Source organism: Tasmannia lanceolata, unplaced genomic scaffold (assembly GCF_043159265.1).
Source record: "Tasmannia lanceolata isolate RefF3 unplaced genomic scaffold, GAP_Taslan_0.1 ptg000020l, whole genome shotgun sequence".
Lineage (NCBI taxonomy): Eukaryota > Viridiplantae > Streptophyta > Magnoliopsida > Canellales > Winteraceae > Tasmannia > Tasmannia lanceolata.
Window position 1 is genome coordinate 4,021,848 of NW_027518697.1, and position 27,039 is coordinate 4,048,886.

The 27,039-nt window shown below is 38.9% G+C and overlaps 2 protein-coding genes across 2 annotated transcripts; one reads left to right on the top strand and one right to left on the bottom strand.

Annotated features, from left to right (window-relative positions):
- Positions 1–11,077: 11,077 nt before the first annotated feature.
- LOC143854403 (patatin-like protein 7) lies at positions 11,078–13,856 on the top strand. The gene is made up of 3 exons (XM_077364366.1): positions 11,078–12,073; positions 12,203–12,265; positions 13,396–13,856. Exons 1-3 carry the CDS (start codon positions 11,150–11,152, stop codon positions 13,678–13,680), a joined length of 1,272 nt encoding a protein of 423 aa, XP_077220481.1. The 5' UTR covers positions 11,078–11,149; the 3' UTR covers positions 13,681–13,856.
- A 1,966-nt stretch (positions 13,857–15,822) lies between these two features.
- LOC143855033 (FAD/NAD(P)-binding oxidoreductase family protein) lies at positions 15,823–24,589 on the bottom strand. The gene is made up of 9 exons (XM_077365195.1): positions 24,433–24,589; positions 24,225–24,324; positions 21,623–21,803; positions 19,110–19,182; positions 18,849–19,028; positions 17,849–17,946; positions 17,178–17,275; positions 16,897–17,070; positions 15,823–16,274 (listed from the first exon to the last, which is right to left on the bottom strand). The coding sequence occupies exons 1-9, from the start codon at positions 24,470–24,472 to the stop codon at positions 16,109–16,111; spliced, it is 1,110 nt and encodes a 369-aa protein (XP_077221310.1). The 5' UTR covers positions 24,473–24,589; the 3' UTR covers positions 15,823–16,108.
- Positions 24,590–27,039: the final 2,450 nt, after the last annotated feature.

The window sequence follows — 27,039 nt, forward strand, 5'->3', positions numbered from 1 at the left end:
CATCCTTGCCAATTTGTGCTTTTGTTTTGAAATGTTTGAAAATATTTATTAAAAATGTTTGACTGAACTTGGATGGACCCAAGCTACCTACGTACCCTGCGGAGAGAGATCAAGCCAACGTAGTTCGGACGAAAATGTGAGAAATATTTGTAAAATGGTGTAAAAAAAAGGGTGATGTAAAAATGGTGTAAAAAGGGTGATGTAAAAATGGTGATGTAAAAATGGTGATGTAAAAAATGGTGATGTAAAAATGGTGATGGTGGTGGCTTGCCGTGGAAGATGTGGTTATGAAATGGGTTTTGGGTGGAGATGGGGTTCGGATGGATCGGATCCTGGTGGGGTTTGCCGGAGGATGTGAAGAAGAGGGTGGTTGGTGGCGGTGGAGAGATGGAGATGAAGGTGGAGGATGGTAGATGGGGGTGGAATAGGCTTGCCGGATTCCGGCTAGCTTGCCGGAGAAGAAGATAGGTTTGGTGGATATGGGCGAAAATGGGGGGAAATGGAGGAGAGGGTTTGGGGATGGTTGAAAAATGGTGGAGGAAGGTGGAGGTGGCTGGAGAAGAAGGTGGAAATGGGTGGAGCTTGGGCTCCCTTTCTCTCCCTCTCGGTTTTTCTCCTCCCTCTCTGTTTTTTTTTTTTTTTTAGTTTTTCTCTTTCAAAAAAATGAGGCTTTTTTCTTCTTTGTGAGAAAACCCTAGCCGATCCTTTTATAAAAAGGGAAATGAAGTTTTCTCCCCCCCCCCTTTTACTCCTTGGACACCCCGATAGTGGTTTATGACTACTCTTTTTCAATCAAAAAGGGGGGACTTGGGTCGATTTATGAAGCTCGGGTTAAGATTTTCAACTTGAAATCTATTACATTCATTTTCCGCGAAACCTTGGCCTGACCCGATCCAATCTATAGACTTAAGCGCAAAATATCAACACCAACAATTCAGGGTTCAAATAAAGGGGTGCCAATATCAGAGGTGGAGGCTACTTCGGGAATTTTACCAATCCTGGGGACATGAGAGTGGGGATCAGGGCTTCAAAATAAAAGGGATTTATTGGGTTACGAACATAGATCAAAGGGCTTGGCAACAACAGTATTTTTCAAATTTTTCGGGTTTATTTCGCACTTCGAGACCTTATTCAACCTCGGGATTTTATTCGAATACGCGGGTTTAGGGCCTTGTCAAAATAAGGTGTCTACAAGTTCCATTGGTGATTCTGGGTGGATCAGTCAGCGAGTTGTAGACACCTCATTTTGACCGTGCCCTTCACCTTCCAATTTTATGCAAAACCCCATCAAATTAATGAATTAGGGTCTCAAACCTCACCCTAAGCTAAGTTAGGGTCTCATCTAGGTCCCTGCAAAATTTCGTTTAAATCCGTCGCGGCTTGCATAACAAACGAGAGGGGTAAGTAGTGTTGTGTAAATTTAGTGTCGCAGAAGGGGTGTGCATTATCCTGACCAGGAGGTGACCTGGTGGGAATAAAGCGTGGGTAATTTGCTGCAGGAGGGTGTCCCTGGGTAACCAGAGAAGCACGAAATTTTATTTATTTATTATCTCATTAAAATTTTTACATGGGCCACCCTATGCAACCAAAGCCAAGGGCAAATAACATAAAAAGGGGGTTGTCTCACAAACTTATGGGGCTAATTAATTAACCAAAATTTCTATAAATAACAAATGAGAACTTCATTTTGAGGATCTTTGCTCATTTTCAGATTTAGGGTTTTTTTGTGTTCTTGAGAGAGAGTTTTCCCCCATTGAAACCCTAACCGTACATCATTTTCAGATTTAGGCAAGATCCGGCTGGATTCCGGCCAACTCCGGTCAATCACCTCTCTCCCGGATCGGGGTCCACAGGCTGGCGACTCTGCTGGGGATTTCTTAGAACATTGCCTAACTCTAATAAAAATGCCATTTTTATTATTTTGGAAAAATTTGGGTGAAAATCATTATAAATGGGAATGCTTTCGCTTAGAATCCAGGGGCACCAAATAGGTGTTTAAAACAAGGGATTCACACATTGCACAGAGACATACATCATTTTGTTCTTTATTTTCTTTTATTGATTTTATTATAATTGGCTCCACGGGATAGAAACAATGCGTGCCACATGGGATGTCATTACCCTGTTGGTGCTGTTGTATCTATTTCCAAGCTATGCGCTCGTGCTGCACCCGTAAACACTCGGTGCACTTGTGTTTACAGCAGCCGATGAGCAATGAAGCATACTATGTATTGCACTCGGTGCACTTGTGTTATACATACTAAGTATGGATCATATGCATAGTACCTGATTGAGTCCGGAGCTCTACTTTCCTTTTACATATATTATGTACATGAGTATATTTGCTAACCTAGTAAAAACCTAATTAGGACTTGCTTGTACTTATATATGTATTTTATTCATATAGGAGCGAACATGTGTTTCATACACATGTTGGAACCTAGATTTAGGAACCTTGTCCTGTGTATAGATTATTGTAACTCATCTTATGTGGTTACAATGCGGTCCTAGTACACTCACATGTCTGTCTTGAGTCAAGTATCTTGACTCTGTTTGGATATATTTAGGGCTGGTGCCCCTGGTTAGAATATATATGTATATATTTTGATTATTAGATTAGATCCTACTCATTAGTGAGGCTTCCTTATCTAATCAAATCAGTCATATCAGTCCGTTCTTCAGATCTAGACCTTACCAGTGGCTTTTATTTGCCTCTCTCATGGTCGTGGCCTATCCTTTGCTCTATTCTTTGAGATTTCGTCTATATATCTCTTGATTATAAGATCAGGACTTACTTTCTACTAGAGATTCTTGGTTTGAATCAATCAGCCATATCTAAAGAAGACCCAAATGAGTGGACTGAGGATTCTTTGAGACCCTGTGGGTGTAGGTCATATTATCACTGTCTATTTTTTACCTTCATAGACAGTCTCCTTTTGACATTCCAACTCAAAATATCAATTGATATGCTCAAGGTTGCGCTCTTATCTCGATTTGTTGAGAATCTTTATCCCAAGATTATTCATTTAATGTGTACTTTCAATTCAAAAGTCCGAGTTCAGCAAATGATTACCTTTCCAAAAAACTAACTACTTTCAAACACATTTGATCAAGGCAGTTTATTACTTCCCCTATATTGCCAACATAGCCTTTTATTGTCCCACTTAACCCTGGCCTTGTAGGGTTACCCTTTCCGAGATTCCTACTTCAGGATCAAACTCAGTAGATACCTTTATCATGGAGGAAGGTGTATCGCCCAGAAAGTTTCAGTGCCACTCTCTTGCTCATGAAGAAGTGTTCAGTTTTCAGAGTTTGTCTTTTGTTGAGTTTGTACCAACTCTTGTGTCAAAGTTGGTAAGTCTAGTCGTGTCATCAATAATTTGGAATGTATAGTGTTTGTCAGTCTTCTTATCGAGTCAATGTCCAGTCTTCTGTTGAGTCTGATGTAGAGCCCGTTGAGGCGCGTCTAAAGTCATCAATGTATTTGAAGTTTCCAATTCAATAAATACTTGATTACAGCGTTATCTGTATGGTTATGATTCACTCTTAGATCTAATGTTTAAATAAACAAAGACACCCTTCTCAGATGAGAATGCAGATGAAATTTCTCTTGAGATCTGAAAAATGATCGAACTAGAGAAAGAGCGTCTAGCATAGCCACTTAAAGAGGAAATCGAAGCTATTGATAGTGGTATTGAAATCTGAAACTCAGGAAAGATGGATTGGCAAAACTTTATCTCCCGAGGAGAGCGAAGAATTGATAAACCTATTTAAAGGGGTTCATAGTAGTCTTGCTTGATCCTATAAGGATAAACCGGGTGAATGCCAGGGTATGGTGCAAAGCAAGACTCCATTTGTTTGAGACTTCGGGTCCAAGAGCAAAATTCAAGAGAGATGGACATCAGACATCGTATGGAGCTGATGAAGAAGTGAGAGAGGACTTTCTCAAAATGAAGTCATAGATTTGAGCCCTAAAAGAACAATTGGGCTGTGTATTTTCATTATGATTCTGAGGTGGAATATTTCAAGAAGAAAGGACATTTTTAATGTTTAGAATATGAGAGAAAGACAAAGAGAAGGGAATGTGTCCCTTGACAATTCTTTTGGAATATCAAAGACCCAGATGATGGAGTCAATGAGATAGATCGCATATGAGAATCGTCTTTACTATTTGAAGACAAATGAAAGTTGACGAATCTTGAGCATAAATTCAAGATCTCGAGAAGAGAATGGAGCACCGTGGTTGAAGTCTTGCCAGAAAACCGCCAGACTCCTCGATAAAAATATTCAAAGTCTTTGAACCTTAAGCAAAAGAGCTTATGCGCCAAAACACTAGGAGGTCATCCTTGGACGTTTGAGCCTTTATAGCCAAAATCCTAACGTTTTAAAATCCATTTGTGAACCCTTTGGGCCAAAAGTCAAATCAAACCATTTCTTTCTAACCACATTATAAACCAGGGGCATTTTTTTTTATGAGTTTGAACTACGTTATGACCTGATCCCCATCTCTTCAGGGGTACGTAGGTAGCCTGATTTATTCAGGTTCGGTCAACCTTTGGAATAAATGTCAATTATTCCCTTACAAAATTTGAAGCTAAAAGCTAAACCATTCTTTGATAAACCCCAAAGCGAACTACGCGGACCTGATCCTCCAATTTTGGGGTACGTAGGTAGTCTGGCTAGACCAGATTCGGTCAAAATCCTTAGAACTTTAGATATCTAACCCCTTTGAACCCAAGCCCACCTAGAAAGTCCTTCTGGTGAAACAAGCAAAGGTTCAAGGCAAATGAAAATAAAAACAGAAAGAAATGAGAAAAACGGGAGTCTGAAGACCCACTAGGTTGAAAACCCGAGAGGGCGGCCTAGATAAAGTCATGTACTTGCTAAGTCAATAACTAAAGGTGTTGGTTTATGCAAGGGCAAGGGTAGCGGTTTACGGGATTGAAAAACCTGATAAAGGAATCCAGTCAGGAGCAAACACTTCTCACAAAGAGTTGAGGGGATGCAAAAGGTGTTTCTCAGTAATGAAAAATCCCAGATTGCATGTAGTGTGAATGAAAATTGAGACAATTAGTCTGCAAGACTGAAAGCCTGGAAGACATTAATTGTGACTTCCTGTAATGGTGAGACTCGAAGAGATGGATAAAGAATCACTACACAGGGTAGGATCTTGGAATCCGAGTAGTGTCAGTGAGACTTACTTTGACATCTTTCTAGACTAGGGGCATTAAGACTAAGCAATCCGAAGGGGGTAATAACCATGAAGGAAATCCTGATGGAGAAAATTAGAGCCTCTTGACATGGTTTTCGAGAGTACTCTAAGAGTGGCTAGCCTTACCATAATAAAATAACACATTTTATCTAAGGGTGAATCAAAAGTCAGTCAAGTCCCTTGAATAATCCGAATCTTCTTTGATCGAGTCTTGGAAGTTTGTTCCTCATTCTTATCTGTTTCCTTTCAAGGTTCAAAGTGTCTGGTACTGAAAGAATGGGTGTATACCTTTTGAAATGTGAAGAAAATCTAGAGTAGATCCTGACTTAGGAATCAAAGAAAGGCATGAAGCTTCTTATTCAGACCTGCTTGAAACATCAAAAGCCTCAGTACAGAGCAAGGATAGAGAGAATTCCCAGATTCAGCCATTGTGGAAATTCTTTTACCCATTATATCAAAGAAAGAACCCATGCAAATCCAAAATTTTTCTACTTTTCCTAGTTTTGCTTTCTTAAGACTTTTGTCATGGAAGTACATCATGCTAGGGGCATCTTTTATGACTTGCGTCATAAAAGATATTAAACACACAAAGATAACTGGGATAACTATTCTCAGCAAATGGAAACCAGAGAAGCTTGAGCACAATCTTTGGGCCAGTCTCTTCAATCAAATTATTTTCTTTTGGAGTCAAGTTTTCAGAAAATCTTATCCCTAGCGGAGTCTAGAATTTGCTCATGCAATCTTCAAACCCCCAGCAAAATGCTTTTCACTCGTTTTAAAAGGGTCAATACCGAAAATTTTCTTCAAGTTTCTTTAGTTTTATCTTCAGCAAAGATCATGCATTTTCAATCATTCTCGGCAAGGGATGACTTATTCGCCTTATGAAATCGATCAAAATTGGTCATTTCTTCAATCATTTCAATGAATTTTCCTTTCATTTTGTAAATATTTTTGCCACAGGCTCCGTGATTTGGAGTTTGGCATTTTCTTTTATCATTTTGTAAATTTTTGCCATTGGCTCCGTGATTTGGAGTTTGGCATTTTCTTTTATCATTTTATAAATTTTTGCCATTGGCTCCGTGATTTAGAGTTTGGCATTTTCTTTCATCATTTTGTAAATATTTTTGCCACAGGCTCCGTGATTTGGAGTTTGGCATTTTCTTTTATTATTTTGTAAATTTCTGCCAATGACTCCGTGTTTTGGAGTTTGGTATTTTCTTTCATCATGTTGTATATATTTTCGCCAATGGCTCCGTGATTTGGAGTTTGGTCCTTTTCTCTCACCATTTGAGAAGGTTTAAAAAAAAAATGCCAATGGCTCCTTGATTTGGAGATTAGTCTTTTCTTTCACCATTTGAAAGGTTTAAAAAATATTTTCGCCAATGTCTCCCTGGTTTTGAGTTTGGTCTTTTTTTTTTTCTTTCACCATTTGAAAGGTTTAAAATTGTTTTCGCCAATGGCTCCGTAATTTGGAGATTGGTCTTTTCTTTCACCATTTGAAAGGTTTAAAAAATATTTTGCCAATGGCTCCGTGATTTGGAGATTGGTCTTTTCTTTCACCATTTGAAAGGTTTAAAAAATATTTTCGCCAATGGCTCCGTGATTTGGACATTGGTCTTTTCTTTCACCATTTGAAAGGTTTAAAAAATATTTTCGCCAATGGCTCCGTGATTTGGAGATTGGTCTTTTCTTTCACCATTTGAAAGATTTAAAAAAAAAAAAATGTTTCCGCCAATGGCTCCGTGATTTGGAGTTTGGTCTTTTCTTTCATCGTTTGAAAGATTTAAAAAATGTTTTCGCCAATGGCTCTGTGATTTGGAGTTTGGCAGTTTTTCCCATTATTTGAAAAGGATTTCTTCTTAAAGGAATTTCCAGTGAAGCAGCTCCGCATGTTTGGAGTCTGGGCTTTTCTTTAACCATGGAGAGTTTTTAGAAGTAAGAAACTACCAGTGAGGAAGCTCCGAGTTTTGGAGTCTGGTCTTTTCTTCTTCGCCCGTGACAATTTACAGTGAAATGTCAAATTTTGGCTTGTTTAATTGTCACTTCGCAATGTACTGCTACCTACTGAGATTAGGAGTCAGGTATATCTGCGTGGATTTATATGGAACCCTTTTCGCAGGACCATATCAATCTTGGATGACCCGCTACCTTGAAAGAGAGGAGTCAGGATTATCTGGATGGCTAAACAGACGAATTTTCAGCAATGGTCTGTGTAGTTATAATCTTTTTGTTTTGAGGTAGTTTTGACGACTGACCAAGTAATATTTGGTCTAATTGTTAAGACTTGCTCATCCTTTTTAATGATATCATTTTGGCAATTGGCCGAACGATATTTGGTCTGATTGTCCGCAAAAACTCTTATTCATCGATACAATTGTGTGTTTGAAGTACGATTTTATTTTTTAAGTGTTTCGTTTCATGTTTTGTTAAAGTTTTGGTTTCCAGTATAAAAAAAAGTGTTTTGTGCTTGTTTGTTTTTTTTTTTTTTAAAAAAGTCTTTGTTGATCGCTATAGTCTGTTGAGTTCGAGTATTAGAGAGAGGATATCTCATTTTAGATGTTAAGAGTCGGTGAGAGGTTATGTCCCTATTGCTTGTGGACTTTAAGTCTTGTAGCGTTCTTTGTTGTGCTCCCTTTGTGAATACTGTCTTTGAACCGAAAACCCCAAAAATTGCTTTGTTTTGTTTTCGGGTCGATCAAAATGTGTTGTCTATTCAGCTTTGGCATTCGCGCGTTAAGCACGCTCTGCCAAAGAGGGGCATCTGTAGACACCTCATTTTGACCGTGCCCTTCACCTTCCAATTTTATGCAAAACCCCATCAAATTAATGAATTAGGGTCTCAAACCTCACCCTAAGCTAAGTTAGGGTCTCATCTAGGTCCCTGCAAAATTTCGTTTAAATCCGTCGCGGCTTGCATAACAAACGAGAGGGGTAAGTAGTGTTGTGTAAATTTAGTGTCGCAGAAGGGGTGTGCATTATCCTGACCAGGAGGTGACCTGGTGGGAATAAAGCGTGGGTAATTTGCTGCAGGAGGGTGTCCCTGGGTAACCAGAGAAGCACGAAATTTTATTTATTTATTATCTCATTAAAATTTTTACATGGGCCACCCTATGCAACCAAAGCCAAGGGCAAATAACATAAAAAGGGGGTTGTCTCACAAACTTATGGGGCTAATTAATTAACCAAAATTTCTATAAATAACAAATGAGAACTTCATTTTGAGGATCTTTGCTCATTTTCAGATTTAGGGTTTTTTTGTGTTCTTGAGAGAGAGTTTTCCCCCATTGAAACCCTAACCGTACATCATCTTCTTAGGCAAGATCCGGCTGGATTCCGGCCAACTCCGGTCAATCACCTCTCTCCCGGATCGGGGTCCACACGAGTGCACATGGACTGGGGCCAATTTCGGTTGTTTTATCTTAGAGCGTCGGTTCGCAAATACCGGTTGCACCGGTAGGGGGCGGATACGATTCTTAAGGAGAGTGACCAGTAGCACGACTCAGCCTTATTCTTTTCAATCCGATTTTCAGCGAGTCTTTCAATCAAACAGATAAGTTCTATTTTATTTCTGATTTCCAAACAGAAAGATATTTTTTTCCTTTTCAAATTGCAGATTTTTTGGGTTCGAATAAACCATAGATCAGATCCATATTCTAAATATTATTATTTTCCAACATCCACTCTATGAAATCCGAACCGATTGTCTGTCCTCAATGGGCCCCCACAAATTAACGGTTCTAATCACCATCAACAATTGTAAGATGGAGATCAAAAGATGCCATAATTTGGAAAGGCCCCACAACACATCAAATAAGTAGCCTCTTATTATTTAAATCATCACATCTAATGATTAAGCTTAACCATTGGATTAAGAAAATATTAGCTTGTCGGCTAAAATGTGTCTATATGGGATTAGAAAATAAAAGTGGGAAAATGAGAAGGGGTCCGACAGGAAGGCGTGGGGAAATGTCATGGCTGAATTTAGCGATTCTATAATACCTACCACTAAATCTGGCGGTGTCTCTAGTTAACCCGACAAATGTCGGAGATTTAATCCTGGCCGTTGGATCTGATTTCCTTTGACCATGGTTAAGGAAGAGACCGTCGGTGGTGATCTTTACTAAACTAACCCGGGTTGGGTTTGGGGTTTTGTGGCGGTACTTGATCCGGGAAAAACTCGCCTTTTGGTTGCCGATTTTTGCAGCTTTCCGCCAAGAAGAGTTGAAAAAAGTGGGGAGATAATTTTTTCGCTCCCACTGTAGGATAATACACCTCCCTTGTAACGTGTATCGTAGCAGCCTTTTAAAGGGGGTGTGTGTAATCCTAGGAAATACTGCTTGGTTTACCCTTTTTTTGGAAACGCACGTGGCAACTTCTAACAATTGTCCTTGACTTGTTGAACGTGTGGGGCCACTGCCGCCCAACCAGATGATCCAAGCCATTGATCAAAATAGTGATTCAAAAACGGCATATGGAGAGCCCGCACACGTGATAACATCTGAACCGTTTATCTTGTGGGGACCATCATGGATGTGACAAAGTGTGAAATGACTCACAATGGACTCAATGGTGAAAAGTCCTCCAATTGAATGGCGAGGATTGCGTGATGACAATGATTTTCTGGTCGTAGCATCATGATCGGTCCACATCATTTTAAATGATCCAGACCCTTCATCTGTTAGGTATTGTTATGGATGGTCATGTATCAAAATCCTCTCTTGTATATGTTAATTTCAACCGTTGCTTCTTTATTTTCTGACCGTCCATTCAACAGACACAAATTGGAGGGCTGGAATTGTTCTATGGGAGAGGATTTGATGCATGGCCCATCCGTAACAAGGCTAAATAGATGAACGGTTTGGATTAGACCTGGCAAACGCGACCCGTGCACGCGTGTCGACCCGACCCATCCGCAAATTTGCAGGCACGGGTCTGAGTTTTAGTGACCCGTCAAAACTGACCCGCGGGTGACCCAACCCGCAAAAAACACGGGCCGGGTCGGGTCAACTCGCGGGCACCCGCGGGTCATTTGGCTTTTTTAAGGGTGGTGATTTTGTCATGCTAATCTAGTTAGATGGATTTTTTTTCCTAATGCGAAGGATGGTGATTTTGTCATGCTAATCTATTTTTTAAGGGTTTGATGTTTGAATAGGTTATGGCTGGCACCATAGACTATAAATAGGTTGTGGCTGGCACCATAGGTTGATCCCAACCCTCCAATCTGAATGTTAGAGGGTTGATCACTTGATCCTAACCCTCTATAGGTCAGAGGGTTAGGATCAACCTATTGAAATGATTTTTGGGGCACAACCTATTTAGGCTGTGAGCCATCTAATGGATGGTTTGGATCATCCCACGGTGCCGGCCATACCGCCCTCATCAAAATCCAGTGACAACATTTCCCAAAATAAACGACTTTTGAATTTGTGGGTGACCCGCGGGTTGACCCGGCCCACCCCCGGGCCGCGCGGGTCACATAATTCTGACCCGCAAAAATGCGGGTCATTTCCTGACCCGACCCTGTGAACCGCCCCAGCATCACCCGCGGGTTAACCCGGCCCGGCCCGGCCCACCCTTTTGCCAGGTCTAGTTTGGATCATAGTACTAGTGGAGCCCACATGTACTTCTAACCGTTCATATTTTCCCTCTCACATGACCTCCGGTAAATATGAACTCCGTCAGTTAGTTTTGTAAAAGAGAGAGAGATCACTTCAATTTCACATTTAAGCACTAAAGACAAAATATCCGATTAATCGTCATTGTATCATCGTTTGGGTCACGGGTGTCCACTAACGTGCGCACGTTCGTATCTTCCTCCTATAAAAGAGACAAACTGCTTCTCATTCCCCATCTCATCTTCTTCGAACTCTCTCAGTCCAAAACCGGCTTCGCTCAAAAGGCTTAAACGACGCCACGCTAAACAACTTAACTTCACAAATGGCAACAGTTTTGGCGGCTCAAATCGAGCCAAGCTTCGACGCCGACAAGCTCAGCTACGAAATTTTCTCAATCCTCGAGAGCAAATTCCTCTTCGGATACGACGATCCAAAGTTTTTCCTCACCGGAACCCCGCCGGAATTCCCAGCCGGAAAACCTAAATCCGGTTCCGGCAAGGTCCGGATCCTCTCCATTGATTCCGACGGCATCCTAGCCGGAAAATCCCTCGCTCATCTCGAAGAATCCCTCCGCCGGAGATCCGGAAACTCCGATGCTCGGATCTCTGATTTCTTCGACGTCGCCGCCGGCTCCGGCACCGGCGGCATCCTCGCCGCAATGCTCTTCACGAAGGGGAAAGACGGATGGCCGCTCTTCACGTCCGAAGAGGCGCTGAGATTCCTCGCCGAGAATCGCCGGAAAATTATCTCTCCTGCAGGAAACGGAATATTCCGACGAATATTCCGTACGTCCAGATCGGATAAAATTTTCCGGCGGATTTTCTCGGAAAATACTCTCAAAGACACGATCAAGCCTTTGCTTATACCTTGCTATGACTTATCAACGGGAGCTCCGTTTCTTTTTTCCCGCGCTGATGCTCTCGAAACGGACGGTTACGATTTCAAGATGAGCGAGGTTTGTGTGGCCACGTCAGCAGATCCGTATGCGGTTGGAGCGGTTGAGATGAGATCTGTGGATAAGAGGACGAAGATCGTGGCCGTTGATGGAGGGATCGCGATGAGTAATCCGACTGTTGCTGCAATTACGCACGTGCTGAATAATAAGCACGAGTTTCCGTTTTGTGATAGCGTGGAGGATCTTTTGGTTGTGTCATTGGGGAACGGTGAGTCAGATTCTGGTCGACGGGATCGGAGGCCGTCAGCCGGAGACTTTGTTAGAATAGCCGGAGAGGGAGTTTCCGATATGGTAAGTTGACAGAAATGCCCTTTGATTTTTCTAAATGTTTTTAGTTAAGTTGTATGAAAATGAAATAAATTTTAATTCTTTGATTTTAATTCTAATTGTTTTTCTCTATTTTTTCTCTTCTAACAATAGGTTGATCAAGCCGTTTCTATGGCATTTGGACATAGCGCCACAAGTAATTACGTCCGAATTCAGGTATATGCAAATGTTTTTATAAGAGGATAGAGTGTGGGGCCACATTTTTTTTGGGGGGGGGGGGGGGTCCAAAGCATTCATTTGAGGGGACCTTTCATGGGTAGGGTGTCCACCAAAAATAAGCTCCGTTGGATCACCTTAGGGTGTTCATTTGTGGGCCAAGTCCATTTTTTGGCCCACAAATGGACACCCATTGGTGATCCAATGGAGCTGATTTTTGGTAGGCCTCCCATCCATGATGGGGCCTTCTAAATGAATGGTTAGGATCACCCCCCAATGGCCCCACCGGCCTGTTTTTGTGCTCGAGGCGCAGCAACCCTTTTTCTCTTTTATAAGCATGTTTTATTTAATATAAGGGTATTTTGGTCATTTTAATGATAAGGGCATTTTCATCATTTATCAAACAATTAGAGGGTATTTTGTGGAAATTGTAAAATGCCATGTGCACCACCATTACAAAAGTGCAAACACTTGCTTCTAGTGAGGAAATTTGTTTAAATCAAAAGAAGATGTCATTACACTCCTTTTTAATTAATAAAAGGGTATTTTGGACATTATGGTAGTATGGGCATTTTAGTCATTTATCAAACAGTTGGAGGGTATTTTGAGTGAATTGTTACATGCCATGTGCACCACCATTACAGAGTACAAATGCTTGCTTCTAGTGAGGAAATTTGTTATTTAATCAAACAATTACTTTATTTTTCTTTGGTGTAAAATAAAATGCCATGTGCATCCACCATTGCAAACTACAAACACTTCCAAGTGAGGATATTTGTTATTTAAATCAAATAAGGGGATTTGTCATTTGTAAGAGATATTGCTGAAAGGCATTCTGTAGCTGACTTTTGCATGAGAGAGCTCAGCCACACTAGCTCACTTTCACCAGATTTTGTCTTATTCATTTAATTCATCTGCAGAAGTCGTTGTTCTGCGAAATTCCCTAGCAAAATCCCTCAAATAAGATATCTTTATACTCTCTTTAATTAATAAAAGGGTATTTTGGTCATTTAATCAAATAATTGGAAAGTATTTTTGAGAAAATCATAACACACCATGTCCTTGCTTCTAGTGAGGAAATTTGTTACTTAAATCAAATAATTTCTTTGTTTTTCTTATAAAATTATCAGGCAAATGGATTTAACACTGGAAAATTGCCCATCTCAAAGAAGAAGAATTCGAGCGAGACAAAAAGACTGGTGGGGATGGGTGATGAGATGTTGTCACAAAAGAATGTCGAGTCTGTACTCTTTAGAGGGAAGAAAATCGCAGAGAAGACGAATGCAGAGAAGCTCGATTGGTTCGCCGGTGAACTTATTAAGGAGCATGAAAGAAGAAAATTGAGTATTTTCCCAACTGTCGTGTTCAAGCAGGCAACTCCAAGAACTTCATCTGCAACAACATCGTCATGTTAATATAATTGGGTCTTAATTTGTTTTTTTCCTCTTTCTTTTCATCCCTTGCCGGTTCAGATGAATTGTGACATCCAATCTTAGAGGGAAGTCATTTTTTGAAATATAATTATATATTTATAGATTGTAAACCATGTAAATTCAATTATTCAGAAATATATATTCCACATTGTCGCGTGCGTAACACCATGAAAAGCCTCCTGGACCATATGATAAGCCTCCTGGACCATAGTAAACATGACTTCACACGAGGACCCACTCTAAGGATCACGTGTGCCCCAGCAATTGCACAAATCCAGCTCGTGTATTTTCTATTCTCTTGCTTGTTTTGAGTCAAAGGTATCATCACCCTGGTTATTCTGCCCTCCTCCTTAGACATTGTTCTAAGGATTATCAGTTCTCATGTTCCTAATATTGTATCGTCTTTCTTTATTTAATATACTGGTAGGGGTCCAGGGTTTTGCTTCCATCAAAAGGAATTAGGAAAAGACAAATAAGAGGACTCGGAACTGTAAAGCTTGGATAAGGCATCTAGAATAGGTTTCTAATTAAAGTAACTTTAGATCTATCAGAAATTAGTGTAATCTAACCATACAGATTTCTAGACTACAAAAAATGAATTTTGGACCTACTTCAATTGGCCATTTGGACGATTGATCTAGGGTTGGATCTTCCACTACCTCTCAAGTTGATTTGATCTTCCTCTCAAGTTGATTTGATCTTCGATGGAATTTGATGCATGTTTTGGGGATGATCCGAACTGATTTCATTGGATCATATCATAATTAATTAACCGCTTATACTTCTAGTTGATCAGGCCATACTAAACAGCTATCTTCCATTTTAAGGTGTGAAAAATACCCTTTTGTCCTCTAATAATTACTTAATCCAAGGGCATTTCTAGCAACTATTACATCAAGCTTTCCTCTTCAATATTGACAATAGATCCATGATCTATGATGGTCCCATTATGTCAAGGAAATACTAAGAGGGGGTGGGAGTCTTATTCATTGACCTAAAATACCTTTCTTTGATTTGATATGGGTGGGTGCACGCAAAGAAGACAGAATATGAAACAGACAAAAGGAGGTACAGAAATTGACTAGTAGAACTTCGTTCTCCATCCAAGCCATGGTTTAAATTTCGGCCGAAATATTTCGGTTTTGACACAAACCGAAACGAAATTCATATGAAGTCGTTTCTTCACAAGATTTTACCGAAATGTCACCGAAAATTTTCATTTTTTGGACTATTTTTACAAAATTTCCACCGAAATTTTAAAAATGTACACCGAAATGTTATAATTTCCACCGAAATAGTTGAAATTTCAACTGAAATCTCCAAAATTTTAGACATTTCGGTCAAAATAAAAAAATAAACGAAATCATACTCATATTTTTAATTGATTTCAGCCCGAAATAGAAACATTTCAGTTTCGGTGGTAGCCAAAACCGACAACGAAACCGAAATTTAAAACGTTGATTCAAGCGTGTTCTCCGTTAAAGCATAAAACTGGTAGGGCCACATTTCAATCAATCATGTATATTTTGTGGGGCCCATTATATACCAGTAATGGGCCAAAATAAACGTCACAATCGTCCATTCAACATGATTCTTGGGCCAGTAAAGTTCCAAGACGGGTCCAATTTGGTGTCGGCGTGTGCATATTGAAGTACACCGAAAAAAATGAAAATGGGGTTCACATTATTTCATGACCCAAACCGTTCATGTATGTTTTTTGGCCAAACTAAAATAGAATGTGGCCTGAAAATCATTTCCACAGAATGATTTCAACTCTCTCATCTGTAGAGGTTTTATCATACCTTTTGCCCACTCGTCTACATAACATACTCATCATCCCAGACCACCAATTGAAGGGCCCAGCATTGATGGGTCCATTCCCAAAATTACACCGACTAGATAATCTAACCGTCCAATTAGTGCAACTTTATTATATTTTGTACTCTTCTTTTCCTTCTTTTTTTCTCCTTTTCCTTTTTTTGGTTGTTGGCTGATTGCAAGCTTTTTATTTGAATTAAAGTGCCATATTTATTGGGGGTCAATAGTATTGCTTTTCTTCATGGTCCATGCATTTATGAAAATTAAGAAAGTTATTCTCGGAACCTTGTCCTTGTGCAAATGATATAGAGATCAAGACAAGATTCCAATTAGGAAAATTGAGCAGCAAGCGAAATTCAAGTCTTCCAATTGCGCGGTTAGAATCGTTTTTCCATCATATTTTTTTCAACCTAAATCATCTCCATTATGAGCCAAGAATCAACGGCTGTAGACAAGAGTTCGATCCATCGGAATGTGAACATCGTGGCCCTTAAAAAGAGCAACAAATCAATTTTCTTGATGATTATGATCATGACGGTTGATCTACAAATGCACTTACATTCTAATCGAATCTCAACCGTGTTTGTTACAATCAGCTCAGACTCTCAAGAAGCCTTTCGGCCACTCGTGTGCCGCTTAGTACTGCACCTTCAATGCTCGGACTCACACAAAAATCTCCACAGATGGCCAACCTCTTGTTCCTGTCCCAAAGGCATTTCTCCTCTCCGGCAACTGCGGTCGCCGGAAAAGCACTGCCCCTACAAATTTGAAGGATGGTTACATTGGAAAACAACTGAATCAAAACTAGACTAATTAATAAACATCATGTGAAATAAATAATTAAATGATCTTAACTATAGATAATAGAAGAGAAAATATCTGTCTATCTATCTATCGATCTATAATACATTCTAAGCATGTTTCTTTCCATTGTCATTAGCCTTTTTTTCCAAGAAAAGTTATTATTGGGAAACTCTTTCCCCTTGAAATACAGTTTTGCCACTACTATATTTGTTATCCCACTACTAATCATGTCCCCACAATTTTGCATAAGCCCACCATTTTACACACATGCATGGCATGGGCCCGCAATACTAGTATATAGATAACCATTATTAGCCGAGTCATTTCTTCAAGTAAAACAGCTAAAACCTCAGGATTTCAGATTCTTTAATTGATTTAATTCCTCCATTTTCTTTTTCTGGCCAAACAAGGAAGACCCATGATCAGCAACCTTTCCCATTATCTCCTCATATTCTGTAACCCACATTGTATATTGAGAAAGCTACTGTTTTGTTTTGTTTTCCATGCAGCACATTTGCCAACTAGATGTGATATGTAAGACAGATTAGATAGTACATGGGTATTTAAGGTACTGACCATCTATGAGCTTTTATGAAGAATGGCTTAGGAATATGGAGTCTTGTCCTTTTGAATTCTTGGAACATTTCTTCTGCCACCTTAGCCAGCGTATCACTAGAAGGTTTCTGAAGCCCTGTTTGGGTTATTACACCCTCAGCATACTCAGCAGTAGAATGCAATACCCAACACTCGCTGAATACCACCAAAAATACTAAGCAAATAAGTGATAAAAAATAACCATGGTGTTAGAAATTAGGCCTCTCTATAAATGGATCTACATTGTATCAGAGGTTACTTACCTACTGTCAGATACGCTAGAACGGCCTGGCTTGCTGCTGTCACAAAAAGCCCAGCTTAAAACCTCTGAGTTCTTGAATGAGAAACCTTTTACAGGTATCTGAACCATAAGAAATTAGCAATTACTGGATGCAAAAAGAAAGAAACGAAACAAAAAACAAAAACAGGAGACACACACACACACACACACACACACACACACACACACACACACACATGTTTTAAGATATCAGTAATCCATAATCACACACAAAAACAGGTTTTAAGATACCAGTATTCCATAATCCCAAGATGTGGCAACCACAACCATAAAAGTTAAAAAATTACACATCAAGTATAACTTGGGGAAGAAAGAAGAAAATAACTCTTCAAAGCTTAACCAACCAAAGACTGATTGGTATTGCAACCTAGATCTGAATAACAAAGTTTGAAGCAGAATTCAAGACGACAGAACACAGAGGTTATAATTGCCTCCTTCTTTGAGAATGCCCAATGTTATGAGTAGTTTTCAAACCATTAAAACTGAGATTTGACAGCAAAGCTTGAAACATACTGCATAATTAGTTTAAATGGGTTACACATTCAAAAGACAGCCGCTTCTATAAACAGATCGTGTAAGCAAATTCAAAAGATATAGGGTGTCTGACACGGATGCACATGACGGGTTTCTTACCGATGATAATGATTCAGAAAATGCCAGCATAAGAGCAAAGCATGAACGAACTGGAACATCTTGCAACTTCACTGCCAACTCCGGAGCCAAACTCATATCTGAAGAGATCACAGAGGTGAGAATGATCATGGTGCAAACCTTCGCTTGCTTCTTTTTTATTTTTCACCAAATCAAGTGTTTGATTCACAACTTATTGCAAAGTGTTTAGATCTAGAAACACAATGAGATCTAAAGTCTAAACCATGAAAAACTGAGTGAGTCTGGCCCGGATTATGTGAAGAACCCGTGCCAAGCGATTTTACTTTACCAAGGGGTATAAACATTCACCATTTGCTGAACATTGTTTTATTTTAGGCAGTAGTGGTAGCGTTGTAAACGCTTAGGTTGGGTACCGTGGCTGGTTACTGTATCCGTGACATCTTGTCCACTGTTTCTGTATATGTTATGCTTTAATAAAATTCAGTTAAAAAAATTACCACGGGGTCTAACGTGGATACCTCTCATTTTATGATTTCCACAAGACCTATATTACTTCCCAAGTGCACAATCCCTCCAATGGGAGGGAGAGTTAAAATCAGGTATTACGTTAAGTGGAATGCTAACTCCACAATCAATTTGAAGGGAAAGCATTTCTTTGATGTGGCTTTGACTCATATATCAAATTGGGTACAAGTATATTCTCAAAACTCATTTGGACAAATTAATAATATAGTAGAAGACACAAATACAGCACTCTGGCTGCCATTTGTTGCATTCTTCAACAATCATGCGACAAGTTTCAAAAGTTACTTAGAAAGAAGAGATAATTTGGATAATTCAGTAATTCTGAAAAGCAAACAATATTGTCAGACCTCATTAGACTTTCTGCTAATGAACATCTCAAGCAGCCATTGCGAAGTGATAATGGAGCGGCCAGTGAAAGATGGATGATGATTTATTTGAAAAAAACAGAAGCATAATAATCATAAACAATTGAAGGAATTGCAGAGAAAAATCTAACCCAAAGGTGGGGGTCGTCCAGTTTGACCAGTGAATCTTCGGGAAGCTATATTTTTGTCAGACGCCACCATGCCATCAAAATGGCCGAGATTTTGCCCATCCAAACCAATCAATGACCATAAATTCCTACTCTCCAACCACTCTAATTTCCCAACAGTTACTCCAAACTTTGTCTCCACTCCTAAAAACAGAAATTTATATACAAAATTTAGTCTCAAACATAATAATGAACAAAATAAACCACCAAGAAACTAAAACATACCAGGCTTAAGGCAGAGTCCTTTGCATATAGAATTCATGCCGGGAATGCCAACATATTTCTTACCTGATCCCTCCTACAACAGGGGATATTCAAATTGGTCATCGCATAATAGTAACTGAAAAATATATGCAAATACAACAACGGTGGTGCAAACTAGAGGGATGGAATTTCAAGATAAGACCTTAACTCACTAAATAAATTTGGAATAGGAATTCTAAAGAAAATCGCAACAAAAAAAAAAAAATTAAAAAAAATAAAAAGAAAAGAAACGAAAAGAAAACCATGGTCAGATTCCAATAGATGAGTTATCAACTAAAAAATGCAAAAACAAAAAAAAAACCTCAACCTGGATGTACAGATGCCAAATCATGGGGATTTGTAGATTAACTCCCCATTTGTCATCAAAATACATCAAAAAGGTTTCTCCAGAAAGAGTGATGAATTTTTGCATATGGGATCCCCCCTTCCATTTCTATCTAAATCCTAATATTTGCAACTAAAGGATCTCCTCACAAGACTTAACACCTAAGCAATATAGAAAAAATCTAATTAAATCTTCCTACTTTAACAATACTAACATGACTTGTAAAATCAACAATTACTAAAAAAAATATATCTATTTATCTCCAAATCTCTGCAAAGCAGGGGCAAGGCTGTGTACATCTAGCCCTTCCCAGACCCCGCAATGGCGGGAGCCTCGTGCACTGGGCCGCCCCTTTTTTTTTATCTATTTATCTCCAAAAACCGTGAAAATGTGTGACACATGTGGCTAGGCTGTGATGGCAAGAGAGTGGCTTCTCGGCCCTAATTTCCTCCCTTTGTAGTCTTGTTGGGCTGAGAATAGGTTCAGTCTTGCGAACACTTGTTGGATACATCATTCCACTGGGTTGGGAGGAATTCAATTCCGCCAAATCCGAAGCTTTGTAGAATTGAAATGACTCAGCACCTAGCTTTTCCAAATCTTCACTAGAAATCCATTTATCTCCATGAATCTCATTCTTCCACTTCACCAAGTATTGTCGATATTTTCCAGTCTCATACTCATAGTCTTCACCCACATTACTCGCTCAATTTAGTCCTGTTTCTTATGAATTTGCTAATCTATATCATCCACAATCTCAACTTGGAATTCCGACAAATCTCCATGATAATCAAACAAATCTGCGACATTGAAGATTCGAGAGTTGTCCAAATCTTGGGATAGCTCGATTGTGTAAATGTTATTTCCAAACCATTTCAGGACTTTGCAGAGTCCAACCTTCTTTTGACATCATATAATTCCCAACTGGAAACCTCTCTTTGTCTCAAATAAACCATGACCAAAATCCCTTTCCTGTTCCTACCCTTACACCATCTAGAACCACTTATGTGGTCATCTTGCACCAACATCACTATGCATATGTGGACAACCGTGCCATACTTCAAGCTCCGTCAACATCTAAAGTCTCCCAAAATGTTCTCCTAATCATCCCATTATGCACTTTAATGACAAGTTGGTCCCTTAAGAAACCTTCTAGAACATATAATCGATTAACTTAAAGTACATAGCCACGCCCAATCGCCCATCTCTACAGCTTTCAAACACCAGGCGGAAAAAACAACCATCCTTGTATTACTCTTTGGTTGCTTTAATTCTAGCACCTCAACAAATAACGGCGCCAACAAAGTAGTCCTTCGACTTGGAACATCCACTACAATGCTACTTTTTTTTTATTGCCAAATGCCAACCTTGTGTGGCATCAATAGATTAAAGTATTGTATATAGTCAATCCACTTGGCATGTCTAGCACCCAATTGCTTTTGAGATTTGATGAAAAAAAGTACTTCATGGATTGAATATAAAATAAACTCATGATGTAGTAGTTAAGACCCCATTAAAGGCATCACAAATCATTTCACCTTCGACAAATCTAATAGAGCAAGCATTTCTTTTTCTTTTTTTTGGAAAATGGAGCTAATAGAGCAAGCATTGGCGCTTCCTTTATAAGATTGAAACTTTTCTAAGTTCAAGGCCAGCGAGTAAACTTTCCCTTTTACATAAATCAGTAATCGGTGAGATAGCAATGCTAGGCTTTTGATGCTTTAACATAGGTAAAAAGGAAAACATTGAAAAGATTGAACCTCCATGATAGTCTTCAACCATTTTTAAATCCACCTTAATACCATCGAAGAAACAAGATAGTGATCAACCATTTTACATGTATTACACATATGTATGTAGTATTTATATATGTATGTATTTATGTATCCATACATAAAAAATAGCCACATGCATAGAGTATACATCTGTACAAACTATAGTACGCATTTATGTATACTATTGATGCACTTGGAAGCGCACTAGATTGCCTATTAATCTCAAATAAGTAAAGTACATTACATTGCTTCGTTAATCTCAAAGTGAAGTACAGAGAAGAAGGCAAAGATGATATAGATCCATACTGCACCAAAAAAAAAGAACAAACAAAAAAAAAAACTAATCTTGAAACTTATCAAGTCAGTTGAATATAAACCTTTTCTAAATCATCAAACTTGCCACTAATTCGATCAAAACACCCGAAATTCTCTTTCCACTCAGCAACAAGACCTTTTGCTTCCCAAGAACTGACAAGACCCATCACCTCATTGTCATGTACTGTAAAATATGGAGCTCCATGGTCAAACAAGAGCTCCGTCCCATCTTCTACAATTTCCCTACATGAAATTTGTTCCATCGAATGATTAGTTACATAAAAAGTTAACAGTATCTAGTAATTAATTACTTGAACATCTGGAGACCAGAAAACCAAATGTAATAAAAAATATAGCAGAATTTTGCATGTTTAGTTTGTTATAGTAGTCCTGTCCTTCCAAAAATCAGTGGTTTATCTGCCCAAAAGAGACAAACAGCTCTGGATCGGAGTCATGGGGAAGTTCTCATAAACCATATCTCAAAATTACAAATCAGAGCTAACTAAGCTTTGACATGTTTGTGATAACATCCAAATTAAGAAAGAAATATGAGAAAGACAAACGCGAAACGGCTGATCTAAAATATGAAAAGAAAATAAAAGATATATAGAAAAGTAAAACAAAAGAAAATAAAAGAAAAGGTAACAAAAGAAGTACCAGAAAGATAATTCTACTACTCCAAAACATTGTTCAAAACTCGCTCGAAAGAGAACTCCGTCACAGTAAAAGGGAGCCAGCTCAGGCAGGTCAGTGATTGACGCGAGTCAAAGGAGTTTTGATTGACTTGGTAGGAAAACTTGGCTTTGGACAATAACTCACGGATGGGTGAGTCGATGACCCGACGTTATTGGGTGTTAATATGGATATTCTTGTCAAAGCACCCATTTCAAAAAAAATATTGGGTGTTAATAAGGATATGATTTTATCTTCTTCTATATAAATATATGAAAAAACCCTATAACTAATTTTTTTTTTAATGGTCAAAAGAATAGGACTAAGATGGTCAGAAAATACATACAAGAGGAAGAAGAATACACAGACAATACAAAGGAGAAAACACAACAAAGGATCAAGGACTATTTGTGCCCACAAGGCCACAATGTCTAAAATCTCATTGAAAAACTCCGCGAACTACCAAGGGCAAGAGTGAGAGCCGGATAGCCATCATATGACATTAAGGGAATCGCCTTCCACCACGAGTCGATTGAAATCAACTCCCCTCAATAATTTAAAAGATTGATGGACAGCCCGCAAATCCTCCTCGCTCGAATCGGCAACTCCAATGGGCCCAGCAAAAGCCCACCTCACCATTCCATTCTCATCCCTTAAGACTCCCCCAATCCCGGCCGGGTCTGGGTTGCCAAGGCTAGAACAATTGAAATTAAGCTTTAGAAAACCCGAAGCCGGTGACTCCCATTCTTCTTATTCTCTTTCTTTGTGAAATTAAAGGGATTTCTTCATCTTTATCATTTTTTGAAGTGACCAAGTCACACAGGCATGTTCTCTAGGGGTATTGGTTTCATGAGTTCACACTTCCAAAGCCGAAAGTTGTGTCAAGGAGGCAACTGTCATCAACCTGTTTTGTACAATCAATTTGTCATAGGGGTGATCTTGCCTTAAGAACACCAGGTTTTGACCCATACCTCAACTCAATACATGATCCAACCTTTGACTTTGTTTACATTCTTTAGATTATATAAATCAATGCATCTGCTAAAGTATAAAAGATCAAATAACGCCTTCTCCAACAGCTTAAGCTTTTGGAGTAACCGGTAGTTTCACATGGTATCAGAGCAAATGCCTGGGTTCAAACCTCCTTGATTGCGGAATCCACATGCAATGACCAAACCCAAAAGTGGGGGCCGCATGTGCCACGTGTAGGCCAACCCAAAGAAAGAGGGGCCACACACGAGGGGGAGTGTTAAAGTATAAAAGATTAAATAACGCTTTCTCCAACAGCTTAAGCTTCTGGAGTAACCGGTAGTTTCGCAGCATCTTTTATCCACATGAGGTATGAAATATCTATTGAATTGTTCGTTCTGTTTATGCAATCTATATTTGATTATTGTTCTGCTTATGCACCCTGAGATCATTACTAGATTATTATATTACATCTAAAACTCCCCAACACACACTTTGAACAAAAGTATCCACTAAAAAACACAAAACAAATTTAAGCCATCTCACACAAAATAAATTCAAGAACAGTATGAAGACCAAAATTTAAATAATAATAATAATCAAGAACAACACCCTATCAAAACAAAATAATACCTTCAATCTGGAATAAAATAATACAGACATGTTATGGTCTATGTGAGATAGTTACAGGGTAGTTATTGTTGGGTTGTGCATTTTAGGTTTGTGGAGGTAATTTCGATGCGCATTTTAGGTTTGTGGAGGTAAGTTACTTCGTATCAACCTCTCTCTCTCTCTCTCTCTCTCTCTCTCTCTCCTATCTTTTATTTTGTGGAGGTAATTTCGATGCGCATTTTAGGTTTGTGGAGGTAATTTCGATGCGCATTTTAAAAAAAAGTCGTATTTCTTCCCAACTTTGATCATAAAGGAATTTAAAAGAGGGCTTCGAATGACTGCAACTGCTATTTTTGAAGAACATGAAAGCCTAATGGTAATTCTGTTGTTCAAAAGAAAAAAAAAAGGTACCTCCTCTGAGACATTCTCCCACCTGCTCCTCTTCCAGACTCGAACACCGTCACCGATACCCCTTTCCCGGCCAACGCGGCTGCGCAAACGGCGCCGGAAACTGACCCACATCATTTTGCCCTCAATTAATTAATCTAAACAGGAAATAAATATATTGCTAAAATGCGCGGGTGTGCGTAGCGTACACTATTCGGATAACGGCACTTACTTCCACTTCCGATGACGGCAACGTTCATGACGCTTCTCATGTTGTCGTCTAACGGTATTTTTGGAAGATCAGACCTCACAAAAACAGGAAGAACAAATGAGTTTAATAGAGAGAGAGAGGGGTGGGAATATCATTCTTCCTTTGCTTTTGATGATAATAGTCACTAGACTAAAACAGCTGCGTGGCTTTTAGCATGACCACACGTTTCCTTTTTGCCTGGGAATAATACTATGACCCCAAAATCATTTCCATAGGATGATCCCCACCCTCTGATCTACCTCTCTAGTCTCTACTATGGAAATGATTCTAGGGGCACAGCCTATATACGTTGTGGTCCATCAAATGGACGGTTTGGATCATCGTATGATGTGGGTCGTACAATACTTTTGTGTAGGCGTACCCAATACACGGTCCTTGATCTTCGTGTTTGAAATCAAGGGTCTAAGATCGTCCAATCGAGATGGGACCAATAATAATGAGGATGAGAGGAAAGCTATTAATACAATATGTTTGAATGTCACCATCTTTTCTTAAGACCTTGGCTTGATTGGACGATCTTATACTCTTGATTTTAGTAGAGCCCAATGCTTTGTCCAATTGGCAAGTGAAAATGACCATGTGAGGCGCCTTGTAATGGCCCACTAGATCAACAGTCCAGATTAAACACTGTGCCCATTTAGAGGGTTGATAACCCACTATTGAGAGTTTGATAACCCCATTTAGAGGGTTGATAACCCCCTTTTGGAGGGTTGATAACCCTCATTTCGTCCCTCGGTTAAAATATAGAAGAGTGCAAATGACGGTTGATTTGTTTACTGCACAGAGTCACCGTAGCTGATCCCTTTTTTTTAATTACAGAATGGATTTCCAATTTGGTAGCATCCCTTGTAGCCGTAGGAAGAGAAATTCTTGGCTCATGCATTTGAATCTTTCAAATTTGAATAGATATTCCACACCTGTCCATGGATAAAATCCCAAATAAATTTAATACAAGTCGTTCCTTGATCTTCCTCTGATTATTATATAAAAAGACATTACTAAATAGAAAGTCCCTTTTAAGCTCATACTTAAAGTCAGCAGGGCCACTTTTGCCTTGGCGGCAATATGGCGGTCAAATCATATAATCTATAAATATAAGTAAAGCGGAATCCTCTAAGCCGTGGGGGTGTCACGTGTCAGCCCCTCGTTCATCACGCAATTTTAAAAAGCCTCAAAAGTCCAAAACCCCCAAACGTTGTGACTCTTCATTATCCAACGTTTCTAGCAATTTTAAAAAGCCCCGAAACCCCCAAACGTCCAAACGTTTCTCATATAAGATTTTCTATAGATAGATATGCATCTATAACGTATCACAAATAATCCTAAAATCTCTCTTTCACTTATAAATTTTCTACTTGGTTGCCCTAAATCTCTCTCCCCCAAAAGAAAGTATTGTCAGGTAATTTGTATTGTTATTTTTGCAATCACAGATTAAGTTTTGTTTACTTTCAATGTTTTTCTTCTGTTGATATCAATAGAACGAAATTTTGTTTTCGTCTCGGCCATCTTTGGCCGTTCTCTCTCTCCCTCTATCATTCACAAACCTATCATTGTAAAATGCAATCTTGGACGAAGTGAGTGCGCCACGTGGCACCCCTTCTTTTCTCCGTTTCCTTTTCTCTCAGGATTATCGAATAAGAATCTTGTATTTAAACTCCCCAAACGTTTGAAGGGAACGCATAATAGTAGGCAAAAAATCATCAAGGATTTATTCTCCTCCTAAATGTTCTTATCATATTAGTAGAATATACTTCAAAAAAATAGAAGGTTAGGATATATAATTATACTAGGCAAAAAGTTAGCAAAGATTTATTCTCCTAAAAATTTTGTAGATGTTGGTTAAGCCTTCTCATCTTCCTGTTTACAATCTCAAAACTTTTCTAGGGAACCCATGATAGAAGGCAAAAAATCAGCAAAGATTTATTCTTTTCCTAAATGTTCTTTTCAGATTAGTAGAATATTTGAAAAGAATAGCAGGTTACATATATAATAATATGCAAGACTTCAATAATAATATGCAAGACTTCTAAAACACCAATCTAGAGGCATGATTTATGAGATAAGGAAAGAAAATCGTTAAGTCTTTTAGGGTTCCAACTTCTGAGACGAAAAGTTACCTCTGATCTTGATTTAAGGTACACAACAAATGCTTTAAAAAATATTTGGTTTTAGCTATTCTTCTTTTCAGGGAAAAATATTATCATATGTGGAATTTCTTATTTAAAAACTGAAAATGATGTGGAAATTGACTTTTTCCTTGTTACTCGAGATTTGGTTTCCGATTAAATATATCGGAAAGAGGCTTTCCAAGGAAAACGAAACCTTTTCCTTAACAGTTTCCCTGGATTCCTTTTCCTTCTGCCATGTCCCCTGGAAAGGAAAGGAAAGGAATCCGGGGAAAAGAAGTGAACAGAGCCGTAGGTATTCTTATTTTGCTGTTTCTTCTCTGATCAGTTTTCTTCTTCACTTTGAGGTTTTGATTCTGTGTTTATTACTTTATTTTATGTTTCATTTGAAGCCTTTTTAACATCTACGGGGGGTTCGGCATCCTCAACACTGTCACTTTCT